This window comes from Porites lutea, chromosome 2, assembly GCF_958299795.1.
Source record: "Porites lutea chromosome 2, jaPorLute2.1, whole genome shotgun sequence".
NCBI lineage: Eukaryota > Metazoa > Cnidaria > Anthozoa > Scleractinia > Poritidae > Porites > Porites lutea.
The window spans coordinates 26,565,964-26,583,463 of NC_133202.1; the positions used below are offsets into that span (position 1 = coordinate 26,565,964).

Below are 17,500 nucleotides of genomic sequence, written 5' to 3' on the forward strand. Positions count from 1 at the left end.
CTGATCCGTCCATGGTCCGGCTGGCCAGTTCTGACTCTTGAAAAGCGCCCTTCGAGTGAAGTTTTACGTGCCACGATTAACCAAATGAACAGTTGCAATCAGATGTCAGTGTGATGTTTTGGAGGGTAACACTAACTGAGTGTTCCATGAACTAAACGCGCGCAGAAGAACGTTCTATTTTGTTTTTATGACGTCGGGCTTCTTAATCGTTCCACGTCGCTAAACGAGCTTAGTCGTGTTGCGTTTGAGAAAGAGAAAAGTCATTCTTGACAAAATGAAAACGTTTCTAATCTACATTATTTTGCTCCTAACAGTGTTAGGAACTTCCACTGCTTCAGGAAATGTCAACGAGGAAGGTAAAACTTTTGTTATTTTCACATGTACTCTCTTCGCGTTAATTTTCCCCATGGCGTAAGCTACTAGCATAAATGCAGGGCACGCGCGAAAATCGTTATTTTTCCCAGACTAACTTCGCTTTTGCCTAAAAGTTTTCAAACTATTTCGCCAACTATTCATTTAAAAGTATTAAAGCTTGTTAAATTCTTTTAGAATCAAATTTATCTGGTTGTCGTTAATTTTCTCTTCTTGGCTTCAAACAGTGAAAAAAAACTTTATTAGTTTGGGTGGTTTTGTTTCCCTGGTTACTTGTTTCTAAGGAAACGATTCTCGTGCGCGCGATAGAAGTTTCTTAAAACGTCAAAAATTTTCGTTAAATTATTTGTTGTTCCCGCAAGTTTAAATAAACTTACCTGATTTCAGAGCTTTTTAAATAGGTTTATCAGTGTAATGTAGTTGTAGCCATACGCGTAGGATCTTTTAGATTCAAATTGATGAGCAATAGCACTTATACCATTAGAGATAAAATATTTATTGTTCTTTTATTACCTTCAAATGCAGGATTCAATGTTGCTGATGAACCGTTCCAACGACGCTTTACTGTTATTGAAGACTTTGGAAGCAAGAGCGCTTTAATCGAAATCCACCTGACGTCGATTGATATGCTTGTATCCGTAACGGTTAACTCAGTCAACAAGTCAGTCAGCAGTTTCACAACAGCTTTTTTGCCTGGAAAAACCTTTACAAATGAAGTAAGTATATAGCAAAGGAAGAAAGTGCAGTATGAAAATAGAGGCAAACGTTACTGTTTTTTACCCGGCGAAAACTGACCCATAATGGCCTCCGCTCCGCTCAGAAGGGGCACCTTTTTCAGGCTTCAGGTGTATGAAAGGGTAGGGATTACATTAGTTGAAGTTCAAGAAAGGCTGATAGAGAAATCTGTCATCAAGGTCTGTAAAAGGACCAAATATGGCTAATTGACGTATTCTATGGATGTGAAAGAGAAAAGAAAACTTTCTAGTCTAGTGATTTATTCAGTTAAAAGTGATTTATTCAAGTTAAAAGGAATGCAGTGTTCTAAACTAGCAATCAACGTGAAAGCGGCACTGCATTCTTCAATAGAAGGTCACATAGGAAAGAGATGCCTTTCCTGTATATGTGTATCAAATGGTAAGAGTTTGGACCTCTGTCTCCGTATAAGTGTTTTTAGAGTACCCCTGGGGTTTCTCAGAACGTAAAGACGGCTGAGAAGTTACAAGAGTCCTTGCGTATTGACAGAAGATTAGCTCTCGTTCTGAGTCAGGCATAACATTTCGCTGGGAAACGCAAAATTTGGGCTGCTTTCTCGTGCTGATAAGTCGATGGTTTGTCTTTCTTTTCTACAGACGGAAATGGATGAGGAACAACAAATGGACATGGTTGGTACATACCAATCCACAAACAATGCATGGGACAGTCTCTTAAGTGCTGTAAGGTCAATGCTAAAATGGCTGCACATTGGTATCGTGTGGCCTAAGGACACAAACTCAGAAGCATTTGCTCGAAGGACAGTTACTGCATCGGACTCGATATGCTCGGCAGATGACGTAAGTTTGAGGTTTTCATATATCATGCTATTCAAGTTAAAATGTCGAAGAGAACTTGAGCTTTAAATAATATCTGCCATTGCACTAGGAAACTGGACGCTTTTTCACGAAAAATAAACACCGTTTTGCTAAACTAAGTTACAGTTTAGAAATGACAAAGGAGAATGTAATTGTGAAATCAGGGCAGCTAGAGTTAAAATCAAGACTAAAATAACAGGTAGGTAGGATTTGGAGATGTAGCTAAAGAGTTAAGTCGGGCTGCAATGATATACTATCTACCTGTAAATTTTAAAAAAAGTAAGCCGGTTATAAGCTTCCCTCTAGCTTTTGTTAAAATGAATTTGATCTTTACGACGATAAGAAGCTCCTCCCCCCCCCCCCCCCCCCCACATTTATAAGCCCTCATAGACAGCTAAAATTCCCTTACAAAGTTGTACATAACCACGGTTTATAAACGGTAGTTAACGGTATGTAGGTGTGTAGTAAAAACTAGCCTGGTGCATGGCCATACATTTCGGACATTTGAGCTCGCATAGCGGTAGCGGCTTCTCCCAATCGATGAGGAGACTCTCGTCTACTGCCCTAGCGGGCGTGTGCGTCCTTAAATTCCGGCCTCCCGCCTCATCCCCCCAAAAAATTGGAACCTGCCACGCAGGCTAATTAAGTGAAAGCAAAAGTTTAACATAGATAGTTTATCATTAGGGCTTAACGATATATTCTGCACGTTGTTATGTATTCTTCAGAATGTCACAGCAGAGGGCGTAAAATTTAACACAACCCTGCCGGCTACAAGCTTTGGGAAAGAACGTAACGCTACTGCTTTGCCTGGCAATGCTGAAAGGGAGGTGAATGAACCAATCGTGATATTTATGGGACACTCGGACAGTGAAGAACTCAGTGAAAATGAATCATCTGAACTTCCAAAATTTACTTCCTCACCTTTCTTTGGTTTGCATCCCGAAATTCGTTCACCAAACCGACAAGAAGGCAATGACATTACGTTTCTTGGCGTCATGGGATACTATGGTATGGCTTCACATAAAACTGTTCTTGAATACCATGATACCGTTACGAGCCTTGACGGTGATGAAGATGAAATTCAGTCTACTGCATTGGGAACGTCTTCTACTGAGGAAACTCATCCCAAGGCAAACGGGCTTGCATTGCAGCAGAAGGACACTGAGATTGGAACCTTTGCCCTTCTGGATGAACCTCAATCTACTCTGCTAAATGGAAATCACTCTCCGAGTAGTGGATCCTGGTTAAAAAATGATCACAGTGGAGTGTGCATGAAGGAACGTGAAAAGCTTGGCCTGCTTATTAACGTTTTACCTTCCTTGACTACCCCGTACCAAGATATTACATTCCTGCGAGGTTCAACAGCCAAGAAATCGCAGAGTAGGTGGATGACCAAACTGGTCAAAGATGAGTCTACGCATGCTTTTTACCACACTGGTTTGAATCAAAGTGGCATGGTAAGCGATAATGAAAGTATTATCTTTGGTATGTTAGGGTCAGTTCTCCGCGTATTGAGTTTGACCTTTACCAGTAGTAGTCTAGATACAGCTCTGATACTCTCTCTTTTCTAGAAACGTATTGGGATTTTTTATTGCTAGGATTTCGGTTCTGTAATGAATTTAAGACCCAAACTGGCCAAAAGATAGAGCTTCATGTCGATAGTCCCGAATTAAGCACCACAATAAATCCCTGTGTTTCCTTCTGCCAGCTGCATTGATTATATTGCCGCAATCCCACAAGCGCTTGCGCGTGCACTTTCGGCGCATTAGCCCGTTACTCAAAAGTTCCGTTAACTTTTCGGACCTGATACACTCAGTACACTGAAAGGAGGCGTAAAAACGGTGTAAGAAGGTGAGGCCTTCTGCACGACTACAGTGACAAACATATTTTGTCTTTGTTTGAATTTTATTTCTGTTAATGGTGTTTCTTTCTTTTGGTGAAGGAATGTTGTCTGAAGAAGACTAGTCCATCAGTTGACTTAAGCTGGTTTATTGCAAGGCTGTGGAACAGAGGTTTGGTATCTGTTGGCTTGCGTAAGCCCAGTAGTGTTCCCCGGAAGACAGCAAAACGACCACAGTATCAGCGACTGACAGATGTACCAACCAGCGTGTTTGAAATATGCATGACAGAGATAAATCAAACTGGCCCGGTAAGTATTTTTTCCTTGTCGTTTGTTATATTGCATTGTTGCACTGAGAATATATACGAGAATTCCTACACGCTTTTCCTTTAATAAATTGAACTGTAGGTTCATATTTGGGATGCTGTAAAACACGTTAACAAAAATCTTTGTACTGTAGCTTCAAATGTTATCGAGGAACAAAAAAACCGGGTGAGTTTGATATTAACTGTATTTGGAGCTGGTTCTTCATTGTTGCTCGATCTGATCAAAGCTTCTTCGGTTCTACCGTCACATCGAGATTTGAAACGATAGATGAATGACTCCTATTTAATTAGGCATTCTGGTCAAGACAACTTGGACGTTAAGTGTAATAGTTACAATTACAACTGCGCCTTTTGCCCCGTTTCAGACAGTTAACCCAGGATGAGAACTAACCGGTATTTGGGCAAGTTCAGCCAGGATTATTCTATGTTTCTATGCATTTCACTAAAAGTTATTTTTACCTAACGAAGAATATAATTAAGGTAATAATAGTTTGAAAGTGAATCAAATATCTTTTTCTTTCTCGAATTAGGAAACACTATGTTGCACAAAAAAAGCTGCCAGACGCCAAGCTGAATCAGAGTCTTTCACTACAAAACTGTGGATCAAGGGCGTGGAGTTTGTAGGCTGGATCAGATCAAATAAAACTCAGGAAAAGGCTTGGAATCTAGCGAATTGTAAGTATTCAGATGCCTTCAATCTTTGCAGTCATTCTTTGTACGCCCAGAGGCATCGAACATGCAACAACGGCTTACGATTGCTTTACATCTCCAGTCTAATCCAAAAGAAATTTAAATCTCTCCCAGCATATTTCTTCTTGTTTGAAAATATGCATTGATTGATCATTTTTTTGTGACTCGAAACTGTATTTGAAAGTGACAGATTAATCTTTATTTTGTTTGTTTCTTTGTTGTTTCTTAATTACGCAATTATTTTTGTTCATACTGAATTAAATTAATAAAACACTTCCAAAAAGTTGTTATATAATAGCAGAAACGTTTTAGAGATAACGATGCTTAATCTGAAGAAAAAAATGAGCAGTTCTGATTGTCACATTCAAAATAACAGGTTTGATCCGTGCAATTAATCGATGTTTTTTAACTCTCTTCACGGAGTTAGTGTAGAAATATAAGGAAGTTTGTGCCTGCGCCTTTTTCGTTAAAGAGCACTTACTATCGCTCAATCTCTTTTCAGTTTATTTGACAAAATCCCTTACCAAAATGATGAACTGGACCTGGCAGGACACGTTTGATATGATGACTATGATCTTGGTGACTGAATATTGCTGTAGGGCCTTGTACCTCGCCATTCCTTTGATTATAAACAGCATCAAACTTTTTATTCGAATGTTGATTCGAAAATGGAGGTAAGAGAATACGTTTCGAGTTTACCGTTTTTTTAAGCAATAATACCACACCAAATTTCTACGTTCATGGCCCGGTTTCTCCTAGGGCAGAACTGTAGATTCATATTAAGTGGCTACGAACCACGGTTAGTTGAGACTTTTGAGTTTTGCACCAAAATAAAAATACAAAATTCAGTTCCAAATAGCAAAAACGGTAGATCTGTTACATACGTCTATGTAGACTATGACAACGTCAAGACAATGGTCCAACACAACCCTTTTCACGGCTGGTACTGTGTACTATGCTTGTGGAAAAGGTTGCCAGACTAGTAAAGTGAAAACCTCACCAAAAAACCGTGACCACGCCCATTTTGGGAGGCGCTTCAAGGACAATTACTTTATGCGGTCAGCTGGTCAGTTGGGTTCTTTGGACATTTTTATTAAATATCTAACATAGTACACTCGCTCTGATTGGCCGAGAGGCGTGTTTGCATGAGAGTATGTAAACATGGTTGTGACGTCAAAATGTTTTGGTTTTCTCGCGCTGATCACCCAAGCAGGAATTTGGAAAAGTTTTTTATTTGAAAACTCGACAGGTTTATTTTATTTACCCATTCCCTCGTCGACTTAGGCCTGGTTCAGACGCCGTACTTTTCATGTGCCGAACCTAATTGAATAAGTTCGACTTTGGAGCGACACCTGCGTGTGAACATCTGATTCAGACGGCGCACCGTGTATTGAGACAAAGTTAAGGTCGACAATACTCTCCTTTTGCAGTTACAGATGTGGTGCAACCTCGAAACGTAATTAAAGCCCAACCCACGCATAAACTTTCCTGACTGGAAACAGAGATTTTTCCTCCGGTTGGCCTACCGTCCACACGTGTCCGGTGAAAAAGGTCATTGACAACGTATCTTTTCAAAAACGCTCTCCAGAGTGGAGATTTTTAAAAACACCGCCTTTTCGTTTACGCGTGGACGGACGAAAATGGAGGTTTTCGAATACGATCATGTCATGCATCATATACTACAAGCATTACGCATGCTCTGTGAGGGATGCTATCGTATATCTATCGTTTTGGCGTTTTAATTGATGTGGACGGACGAAAAGGATTCGAATATGGTACGTTTAGACGCGTATTTGTTTGCAAACCGAGGGAAAAGATCTCCGTTTTCAAAAATATCCCGATACATGTGGACTGGGCCTTAGGCTTGAAAATACAATCTACAATGTACAATACCCGCACCGCAATTGTACTACTAAACAACAAAACATTTAACTTCCGCGACATCAAGAAACACCCCAGCATTCAATTTTCGCTCCTGATCGACGCTCTTTTGAGCTTAATCAAATACAAAATAAATATGGTTCGTTTTCGTTTTACAGATTGTATCGTAAAAATCAACGCCAATTGGAGGAAGAGCGGCGAGAAGGATTACGCCAAGAAGAACTTGCCCGCCAAAGAGCCGCTCAACCGAAACCATGGCGACCAAAACAACTTAGAAAGAGAAAGGCCAATTATTGTGGTAGATTACAAAAATGGTAGCAATCACCAGATTAATGCACGGGAAATTAAACGTTTTGCCAAAAGGATGTTTCTATGTTAAGCCACTTTTGTGTGATATTGTGAACTGTTTGTAAATAAAGAGAAGTGCTTGTTTTTATATCTTTAGACTTGTGGTTTCTTTAGTTATACTGTTGGCATCAAAGAGAGGAGGGCCTTTCCTCTAGAGAACAGCAGTCCTTGTTCCAGCAATATACAATTAGTATATTTACTGCCCCGCTTAAGCAAATATTTGCCTTTTTTTTCATGCGAATCCAAAATTCCAGTTCATAACTTTTCATTATTACAAGCCCAGATTAGTGAAACCACTGAGAACTGAAGCCAATAATAGACATGTAGTTTTGGCTTCGCTTTATGTATGGGAAAATATTGGAGGAATGTAGAGGAGCTAGGGCCTTTATAGGCACAGGGAAGAACTTTAAAGACAGGACCACAAAATGCCGAGCAACTTTAAAAAATTAATAGCGGTTTCCTCATTCTTTACCAAGACAGACAAGGAAGCCAAAGGGGTATCTAATTGGATTTCTTAATTGAAATGCACCCTGAGGACGAATTTCTCGGAGGCAATCCGTTTTCGAATTTCGCGTTCGATTGCAAAATCCGAAATCCAGATTTCAAAATCTAAATCCAGATTTCCCAATCGAACACAACCTGAGACAGAGCTAGGGATCCGATTTCAGTAGCCCTCTTTGATCGGGTCGCTTTATTTTCTGATTTTAACTGTTTATTTGAAAATAGAATTAAAGTAAAAAGGACTGCTGCAAAGACTGATAAAACAAGGTAAAAAAGGCTGAGGTATACTATATTTCGACTGGCCAAGACCAGACTTCATGCACGTTGTGCGGCAAAGCCTGCGTACGACAAGCGCTTAAAAATAGAGGGCAAAAAAAAGGAACGGAGGGAGGCGAGAGAGACTTTGATGACTTTGACTTCAAAGGTAAAGCCAAAAGAGGGCGCTAAAAATTGTTTTTCCTTCTCTGTTTTATGCGGACGCGCTCAAGAAATCAGGCTTAATTCTGCAGCGCCAGAGGAGGGAGGATGCGTGCATAACATTTCTCAAGCGAAGTTACTCTTCTTCCGACCTGCTACGAAACTTAGTGCCGCGAGTTGCACACACAAGACCGTATGCCCTTAGAACAGGAGAAACTGTTTCTGTGCCTGCTTCCTCAAAGACTAACAGATTTGGAAATTTTTGCACCATCAAATACCAGAATCACGTTTAAAATACCGAAATGTAATATGTCTTAACATTAACAGTTATATTTACGTGTCATAATTCCGAAGTAGTTGTATGTAATTAATGACCCGCCTTGTAATTCAGTTTATGCTGCGAAAAGGTTGAATAAACGATCATTATTATTATCATTATCATTATTGTTATTGTTATAATTATTATTATTATTATTATTATTATTTCGTCCTTTGGGAAAAGCAAGGTTTTGACGTTAAAACGTTAAAAAGCCGACCTGCGATCTATTAAGCCGTAATTTTGAAATCTTCTGCTTAGTAAGACGCAGTGTTTAATATTTTTTCATCTCGATTTTCGCTCCTAATTCTTTGGCTTACTGCTCCCTTGTTCTCTGTAAATAGTTGCTGAGACAGAGTAACACTCGGATATCGCATACAGTTGTAGGTGTACGCACCATACCGGATAAAGAAGGCTCCGAAGACTTTAACTTGAACTTTGATTCGAAGTCCAACTCGAAGTCCACCAACTCGAAGTCCAACTCGAACTCGAACTCGAATCCAAACTCGAACATACCCTACTCCCCTACCTAATGAATTTGCTTTCCATAAGTACTTCAGATTAAACAAGGATTATCATTAACTCAAACACTGCAAGTCGCATCCATCAAAACTTCATATAGCAAAACGAGAAAAAAAGAACAAATAAACCCATAAAAATAATAAAGACTTTGACCGCATTGACTGCCATTTCTTGTTTTCGCTGACCTAGCGTTTGTAAGGTGCCTCTTTGTCCTCTATTCGCCCAAGGAAAGCTTTCTTGAGGGACCTCACATCCAAGAAACGCGCACAATGGTTCCCAGCCTTGTTTCACGTTGTACACCAAGAGCCGCTCCTTGGGAATGACGGTCTGCACTCGTTCATTGTACTCGCGATATTTTTTCCTGAACAAAACGGTAGATTCTGTTTGTAAGCTGCCAACCGCTGCAAGCTTGGAGCAATACAACAGTGCATAGTATTTGGGGTGAGACCAGTTCCTCAACAACCACCTAACCAGGAATCCATCATTTGATAACATTTCCACATCGTTTTCTCTGACAAAGCTTTTCAGCCAGGCATCCTCGCTGTCTCGTACACTTAGAATCACCTTTGCGTCTGGAAAAGCTTGTAAGATTTCTTCATGCCAAATATTCGCTGGAATATCGGTGACAGCATCAACATCTTTATACATGGAAGCGAAGTCAGGAGTTTTACCTTTCAAGTAGAGATCAAGCCATTCATCAACATGGATCGTCACGTGTTCTTTCCAATCGTAGACTTTAAAACCCAGTATCTCTAAAGCCTTTGCCATGGATGTAGTTCCTGTTTTTGATAGTCCTGCACATATAATTTTCATCTTGAAAGGTTACCTTTTAAAACAGAAAGAATGATTTATTATCTTTAATGAAAGAAGATCATCGCAGCAGAATTAAAGACTCAACTTTTGCAGCCGCGAAAAGAAAAACCTAAAACTGAAATTCGGGCTTGTAGGAATTCGAACGGTGTGCTATATAACCAACTGAGCTAGCGAGCTTATTATATAAGTGGGAGCTGGTCATGATTAAACTGATTCGTTATATACCCGGAAAAATAAAAATAAGATAATGAAATTTATACATTCAGTTCATCCCCCGTTTTTTTATCTGCTAAACTTATTCAAACGATCTTCTGGCACACGTTTGTGAAATGTCTATTACGAGTGAAACTTGAAATGCATTTGAAGAAAACTTCGTTTTATATAGGTACATGAAAACTGAATACCACGATTGTCAAGCTCTTATTGTTTTTACTGTATTTCTAACCCTGATCATAGCTACAACAAATTTCTCAAATTTGATTGGCTGTCCTGTTTTCAGCACTACAGTCAAACCTGTGTGCAACAGTGACCCTTGAACACTGGCAAGGTGACCGTTATATACAGGGTGACCGCTATTTAGTATAGGTCAGCTTTGCAAAAAATATAAGGCAACTGAAAACTTTGGGAAGTTGTCCGGTGACCGTAATATACAGGGCCGTTATATACAGGTTTGACTGTAATAGGACAGTCAAGCCAGAGTAACTGGACAGTACGCGCCATCACACGTGCGCACCTAACAAAAAAATTTCGGTATTTCTTGTGTTTTAATTTAAAAACGCCTAATTTAAAATATCACAAATTTTGTTATTAAGTATTGATTAACTGGTACAAAACTTCGTGTCGTCTAATTCGGTCTGTAATCATATACTCAAGATTGAACAACTCGGTCGGTCGTACAATTTTGTTAATCACTCGTCTCCGAGTCACTTTGTAAAGAGTAGCAAACTCTAAGATAGCCTGCGTAGCAGGCGCTTAGGAGAAAGAACGGGCGCTCGAGAGGGAAGGAGCGCCTGCTCGAGAGGCCCATGAAAATCATTTCTTGCCCCCAGTGCAATTAGCTGAAAGCCACTGCGTGATCTGTCAAAAAGTAGAGACTTTAAGATCCAATGACGCGGACGGCGACGAGAGTGTCAAAAAAACAACAGTTTTTATAAGAAAAACAACAACTTTGCACGTGCATCACGCTTTTTTGTACATTTCTTTGCCCGTTTTTGCACGACTACGACGTGAAAATGCCTAATTTCACGTTTTATGGAGTGCGTAAACAAGCAACGACGAAATTTTATTTCTCTCTCTGAACTTGGATATCGTACCTAGGAATTCAACTCCAGGAGGGTTCGCCTACATTTGACAAAGTAACTGGATAGGAATAATCGCTATAAAGATTGAAAGAACCCAAATTCACTTTTTAAGCAACGTTCTTGTCGCCGTCGCGTCGTTGGATCTTAAAGTCCCTAGTTTGACAGGAAACGCGGACCTCGCTCAAACAAAGCATGTCAAGTTTGCCAAAGCGTTGTGCATTTATCAGTCTAAATATATCTGTTACGGAAAGTTCATTTAATATGACAAGGGGGGGGGGGGATGAAGATATTGAAACTACATTTGTTATATCTGTAAACCACGTGATATAGCTGAGTTGCACAGGTCATTAAATTGTTGAGTTGAAAACCATCCGATCTGTATGATGATGTCATGTGTTGGTTTTGAAGTATACAAATTTTCGGAGCCCCCCCTCCTAGCGCAACAATTTTTTCAGAGCCCCCCCTTCGGGTGTCTAAAAATTTTCGGAGCCCCCCCTCAATATATCTTCACCCCCCCCCCCCCCCCCCCCCCTTGTCATATTAAATGAACTTTCCCTTATAAAGATCAGCTTGGTTATCTGAGCGATGGAGCAATACGGCCGATGGTAAACAAACAGCTTTAAATCGTTTTTAACCAAAGGCACAAAAAGCACGAAAGAACAGAATCGAAAATGTTTTTTTTTAAAGAATGCATGCTGTGTATTATAAAACGCTAAATATTTTCTCTGAGATTATCAAGTCACAACTGTACGGACACCAAAGATAACAGCGTACGTGGAAATGACCATTGCTTTCACCATACTGCGTAAAGTGGCAGCCGTTTTTAGAGCAGACATGTCCTACTAAGCGTACCTAAACTTCAGAACACAAACGGTACCGACACGTTTTTATAGGGTCTTGGCTATATTGTATCCTTATGAGTCTTCTGTAACATTTAACAATTATTCGCCGAAGGCGAAGTTAATATTGTTGAATAATCCCCGAGACGAAGTCGAGGGGATTATTCAACAATATTAACTGAGCCTGAGGTGAATAATTGTTTTAGTATATTCACACGAAGTGATCTCAACAGAATCAGAAAGGAAACCATTAAAAAACCATTAGTTTGATTGACGGGTGAAAATTCATGCGTGAACACGAAGCCGTAAACAGTGGATGCGCAAAAGTTAGATCTTTACAGTATCTTCAAACATGGCAAATGATAGTTTTAATCCTTTTGTATCGAGTTTTGTAAGCTTTAGCATCAACGGTTTAAAAGAAAACGCCGAAAATTTAAATTACTACCCAATTCTGAGAAGAAAAGTATCTAGAGCTTTATTTGTTTCTGTCAACTCACCGTGAATGAGAAAGTTTTCTTCGTCGCTTCTTGCAAATGCTAGGGACTTTAAGATCCAGGACGCGACGGCTATAAGACGTCACCGGAAGTAAAATATCCAGGCAGGGTACATAGTACGCATGCCCAAGGCGTTGTATCAGTGGCGCCATTCACCGGCGAAAAATGTCTGCGCATGCTCTACTAAAAATGACACGTGATCTATTTCGGGCAATGTCATTGGCTCTGAGGCAAAAATGCCGGTTGAGATGAAAAAAATAATGGCTGTTTTTTTGACAGTGGTAGCGTTGTGGTTTTCTTGCCATAGTAAGAGATCAAAAAACATTTTGGTGAAAGTTTTGAGTGGAATGTTTTCTCTAGAAAATGTAGCGCCTTGGAAACGGCGGACAAACCCAGTGGTGGGTATTTGTCGGAGATATTGGCTTTGCAATCGCCGGCATGGGTGCGAAAGGCATGCCAAAAAGGTGGGTAATTTTGACTTTCTATGCTTACTGTTAGTTTCGTGCACATCGGTACAACAGGAAATTGTAAAGAAGTGAAAGAAAAATTATTGGGCTTTGTTATGTATATAAATTAGCTTGTACCGCTGTGCACGGAAGCGGCAGTTGTGTTAAACGTGTGGACCGTTTTCGTAACAAATATCGACTTGCATCTTTGAAGCCCCCTCTGGAGGTCTAGTTCAGTGTATCCTCAAACATTCGAATTTTTATTTATTAAGCTTCGCTGGCATTTTATGCTCAGGTTAAAGTTTCTCGCCCCACAGTCCAACACAAGAGAAAATGGAAAGGTACAGCTGGTGGAGGGCCGTTTGAGCAACAGAATAATAATCATTATAATTATAATTAATAGGAAGACCGCTAAATCTAAATCAGCGCGTTTTCTCTTTAGAATGTGTGTCAAATGGGACACGATTTTGATCGATCGAAAGTGAAAAAAATAGTATTTTCCCTAGAGACCGTACATGCATTATGCGTGCACAAAGTTGTTTTTTTAACTGAGAACAAAAATGGCCCTATCATGTTTGGCACCTTATATTACAATTTAAACTATTTCCTGAACGTTTGCTGGAAGTTATTCTGTACTTGTACTTAGACATCTTTTTTAATCAGCCATGGCATTAATGTTTTCAGGTGGATTGTTCCATAATAATTTGCCCCTCTGTATTTCACTGAGAATTCTTTGGCTGTTAATCTATGTATACGTGTATGTTGTGCACAGTTAATTTTGTATCTCCGCATAAATATTATTTTTTCTTTTATTTTTAGCATACATTGCTATACACAAAAAGAACAGAAAATTATAAATTAACTGCAATTAAAAATTGACTACAATATTAGAATAAATTTTATATTAGATGCTGATCAGGTATATTTGTGATAATTATGTAAAGTCTTTTTTTGTGAAATAATCTTGAAAAATAGAAGGTAATGTTCCAAAGAAGGATAAAAGTGTAATGAGATCTACATGTAATGATTGAATAAAAATGTTTTGGCTTTTCATAAACTAAGAATTGTCTAAAATAAAAAGGCAGAGCTGTCATTAGGGGCCGTAACCCATAACACCTGTTACAGCTGAGCTCACTATGTTACAGGTGATCAAAGTGGAAAGCTGAAGGTGGTAATTTAAATTTTTGGGACCTGTATTGGGTGAATCTTCATTTGCTATGGCTGTTTCAAAATGTAATGACAGCCCTGAAAAGGGATGGTTATATCTCTGTAGAGCAATCCTTGGAGTTATTTTTTTTTTTTTACACCAGCATACTTGGCCTCTTTGGGTCACAGAAGATTGCTAGCATTGGGGGTTTACCTGTACTGTGTATTTATATGCGATTGAGTACTTTTAAGTTTTATAATATGTATACGCATAATCAGTTCTTGTTTTGCCAAAAAATGCTTTCCAAAATATGGGTTTTCTTTTTTACGATGTCAGCTAGAGCCAAAAATTGGCACATCATGCTTGTTAGTTTCAGCCGGTGAGAAATTTGGTACATCAAGTACAAACTTGTCCAGTTTTCAATTCCAAACCTTTGTCAAATTCATGGTTCCATGATTGATGCATGCACAGCAAAACATTAATTTTTGACATAATTTGTTTCACAGTCTTTGTTTTTTTTAGTCTTCATGAAATTTTAGTTGTATCATGTTGATGAATGCAGTTGTGTAGGATATGCAGTAAATCCTATTTTGATCTTCTGTCACAATTATGAGAGAACTCTCAAATACAGATCTCATTCAAACATTATAGTTTCATTGTAATTATCATTTGTTTCTTTTCCTATAAACTTCTCATCAGGTCTACATTTTGCATGAATTTAATGTGATATATATTTGAAGCGGTTGTTGGTTTACAGTGAAGTATTTTTCACTTTGTTTTTTTTTTATATGAAGTTGAGTTTCTTCTTAGTTGTTGGCTAAGGCAGTGTTGAAGTAGTGACATGCTAACATACTTTATTGTTCATTTCTCTTCAGAAAAGATTGATTGATCCTGAATCAAACAAAGTGCAGCTTCACAAACAAGATTTTTGAAGAACAAATGTGTATTCAAGCAAAGTATATGTCCCTGAAAGTGTCAATAAAATTTATTAATGGAAAGATCTGGGTTTTTACTCCTTTGTAGCACTTTTGACTACTCATCACTTTTCTAACCTATATAGTAAAAAGATCATATAGTATAATCAGTATTTTTTCCAACTAACATATTTGCAATCAAAGTTCTCTTCTTTTATATGTAGTATTGCCCTAATTTTAAAAATTTCATTATCTTATTCAGATCAAGCACAGTAACCATTGAAAAGAAAAAAAGAAAAAAAAAACCTGCTCGGTCATAGACGGCTTTAAAGTTTTGATATTAAAATTGCAATGAAAAGAACATGAATGCAGACACTACAGTTCATTTAGCTCATGTTCAAGCTTTTTTTATAAATTAGAAAGTCTTGCTGGAGAAGACATAATTTTGCTTTATCTTTTCCGTAAAAAAAAGTAATAAAATAACTTCCAGGTGTCTAAGCAATTTCAAAGGACCCATAGTGTCTTATTTCTCCGCTGCATAGAGCTGTGAACAAAGGCCGTTCTTTCTAGTGACCCGGCTTTCATCAAAAATATTGTTGTCCTTCGTGATCGTGAAGAGTGCAAAGTTGAATCCGGTAAACCGGCCAAAACGCGAGCATCGCAGGGAACGAATCCCACAGGAATAGGTGAAAAAGGATAATAAAAAGTCTAGGCTATTCTAAAAATATCCGTATATGCATTTGCAACTCATATTAAGCCGCAATTTCACTTCTTTCCACTGGAATAAACAAACGATGGTTGTATTGCCGCCATTTTGAATTTGGCAATGTCACGTGGTCGCGCGTCGACCAATCAGACAATTTTCGCCGGTGAAGTGGCGCCAAGTCGCGTTGAGAACGTCATTTGGGAAACTTTGGCGTTGTGTACAGAACGTGAGTATAAAGTCCTTTTTTTTGTCCATGAAAGTAATACTTTGTCTCCCTTAAACCTCTCAGGCCCTCAGTAGAGTTACTTAAAATCTTTGTCCTAGATTGCAGTCAATTTGGAATGCAAATATGCGACAGTTAAGGCATTTTTCATCGTATATTCACAGGTGAACAGCTAGTTGAAGACTTGAAGTCCTGAATCGAAGCATGGCATCCAAGCCTAAACCTCCCAGGTAAATATGAACTTTATTCATGGCTATTTGAGTCGGTTGAACAAATCCTCGTATTTTCAACATGTGTTGGTTTGGGAAAGGATATAGGAATATTTCGCGGACACTAAGCGTGATTTCATTCAGTCGAAGCATTGAATGTAAGCTTAAGCTTATACTCCTGTTATTTTATTTTTAGCTCGGTGATGTTTTGGTCAAACGAGCATGACGTGTTCTTGTGCCGAGAAGTGGTAAATTTAAACCCTTTTACGTCCAAAAAAGGATCCACTCAAAGAAGCGGGATGTGGGAGAAAATAGCTCAAATTTTGAACGAATGTACCGTACTGAGATTCAGCGTCGATAAGAGATCGGTTCGCGACCACATGGGGATTCTCGTCAGCAAGCATAAAAGAAAAGTCAGAGCCGAGGAGAAGGCATCCGGTATAGCGCCCGACGAGCCAAGCGAACTGGAAAATCTTTTGGACACTATCGTCGCTTTAGAAGAAAGTTCAGAGGCAGAATCACAGGAATTAAGAGCAGAGAGAAATGAAAAATGTGAAAACGACCGAGCAAAGGCAGAAGATGCGAGATTAAAGGCCATGGAAAAGCTTTCGGAGACTAGGAAAAGATCAAGTGAGAGCGAAGAGGAAAAACCCAAACGACAGCGTAGAAGTGGAAGTGAAGCTATGGAATTTTTAGCAGGTAGGGCTAAGATGAATTATGAACTGAAACAACAAGAGTTTAAAATGTTGCAAGAACAGCAAGCGTTGGAAAGAGAAAAAATGGAAGCAATGGCCAAACAGCAGCTACAAACACAACAGCAACAAACAGAAATGTTTAAAGTAATGCAGCAGCAACAACAGCAAAGCCAGCAACAACTGCTTAACACTCAAATGATGATGATACAACAACAACAAGAACAGTCAAGGGCAATGATGGCTCTATTAGAGAAATTAGCCAATAAGTGATCTATGGATTTGTGTCACAGTCAGGTTTTGCAGCATATTTTGCTGCACATTTTGGAGTGGCTTGTGGATGAAAATATTTTAACAAATACACTGCTTGATTTGCAAGCCCACGAGATACAGATGACATCAAACCACCTGTTGCATTTGTATTGTTTGTTTTTTTTTTGCTGGAAAAGTTGAAACTCTGTTGTCACCAGCAGCAAGGAAAGTTGATTTATTGATGTTGTATATGTACACAATTGTTGCCAGTTTTTCAAGTGACAAAGAATGTTTTGTTTTATTACTTGAGGGATTTTCCTTCCACCTCTGTTCTCTGTACAAATAAGTGGCCTTCCTTTCAGGCCGTCATTTGTGTTTTTACATGTCAAACCAATCCACAAAAAGTTAATTAAATATTATTTTAAAGGTACTGATTTGTGTGCACAAAATTATATGAGCAAAAACTATATTTGTTGCTTGGATATCTTAGTGAAACCACATCCATCCCTATCACTGATTATTTTTGGTGAAGAAAACTTACAGGATACTTTACTAACCCTAGCTAAGTAGAAAACAACATGTTCCAGTCCAAGAGTCTGGAACTCACAGGGAGGAAGGTTAATCAGATAAGGAAATTTTTACACACAACTCTCTTAAAAAGGTATTTCTGTCACAGGAATTAT

The 17,500-nt window shown here is 38.8% G+C and overlaps 3 protein-coding genes, 1 long non-coding RNA gene and 1 pseudogene across 4 annotated transcripts in view; 2 read left to right on the top strand and 3 right to left on the bottom strand.

Annotated features, from left to right (window-relative positions):
* LOC140925927 (uncharacterized) overlaps positions 1-17,500 on the bottom strand; it is a 227,480-nt pseudogene that overhangs the window by 80,591 nt on the left and 129,389 nt on the right.
* On the top strand, positions 3,888-5,464 carry LOC140926776 (uncharacterized). The gene is made up of 3 exons (XR_012164470.1): positions 3,888-4,089; positions 4,637-4,781; positions 5,299-5,464. It is a non-coding gene; the product is annotated as an uncharacterized lncRNA (long non-coding RNA).
* LOC140926779 (uncharacterized) overlaps positions 8,042-17,500 on the bottom strand; it is a 16,734-nt gene continuing 7,275 nt past the window's right edge. The window contains exon 2 of the mRNA XM_073376474.1: positions 8,042-9,607. Coding sequence (XP_073232575.1) covers positions 8,866-9,594 — 729 coding nt within the window. The 5' untranslated portion in view covers positions 9,595-9,607 and the 3' untranslated portion in view covers positions 8,042-8,865. The remainder of the gene's footprint in view (positions 9,608-17,500) is intronic.
* Positions 15,609-16,866, top strand: LOC140926777 (uncharacterized). The gene is made up of 3 exons (XM_073376472.1): positions 15,609-15,667; positions 15,829-15,894; positions 16,070-16,866. The coding sequence occupies exons 2-3, from the start codon at positions 15,869-15,871 to the stop codon at positions 16,836-16,838; spliced, it is 795 nt and encodes a 264-aa protein (XP_073232573.1). The 5' UTR covers positions 15,609-15,667; positions 15,829-15,868; the 3' UTR covers positions 16,839-16,866.
* LOC140926778 (uncharacterized) overlaps positions 17,432-17,500 on the bottom strand; it is a 1,523-nt gene continuing 1,454 nt past the window's right edge. Inside the window, exon 2 of the mRNA XM_073376473.1 lies at positions 17,432-17,500. This exon is cut by the window's right edge and continues 465 nt beyond it. The gene's annotated coding sequence lies outside the window, so the exon portion shown is untranslated.

Excerpts from the sequence above, each read along its gene's own strand:
- LOC140926777 (XM_073376472.1), top strand. The coding sequence starts at position 15,869 with ATGGCATCCAAGCCTAAACCTCCCAG. Across the intron at positions 15,895-16,069 it reads TCCAAGCCTAAACCTCCCAG|CTCGGTGATGTTTTGGTCAA; the intron begins GTAAATATGAAC and ends TTTTATTTTTAG.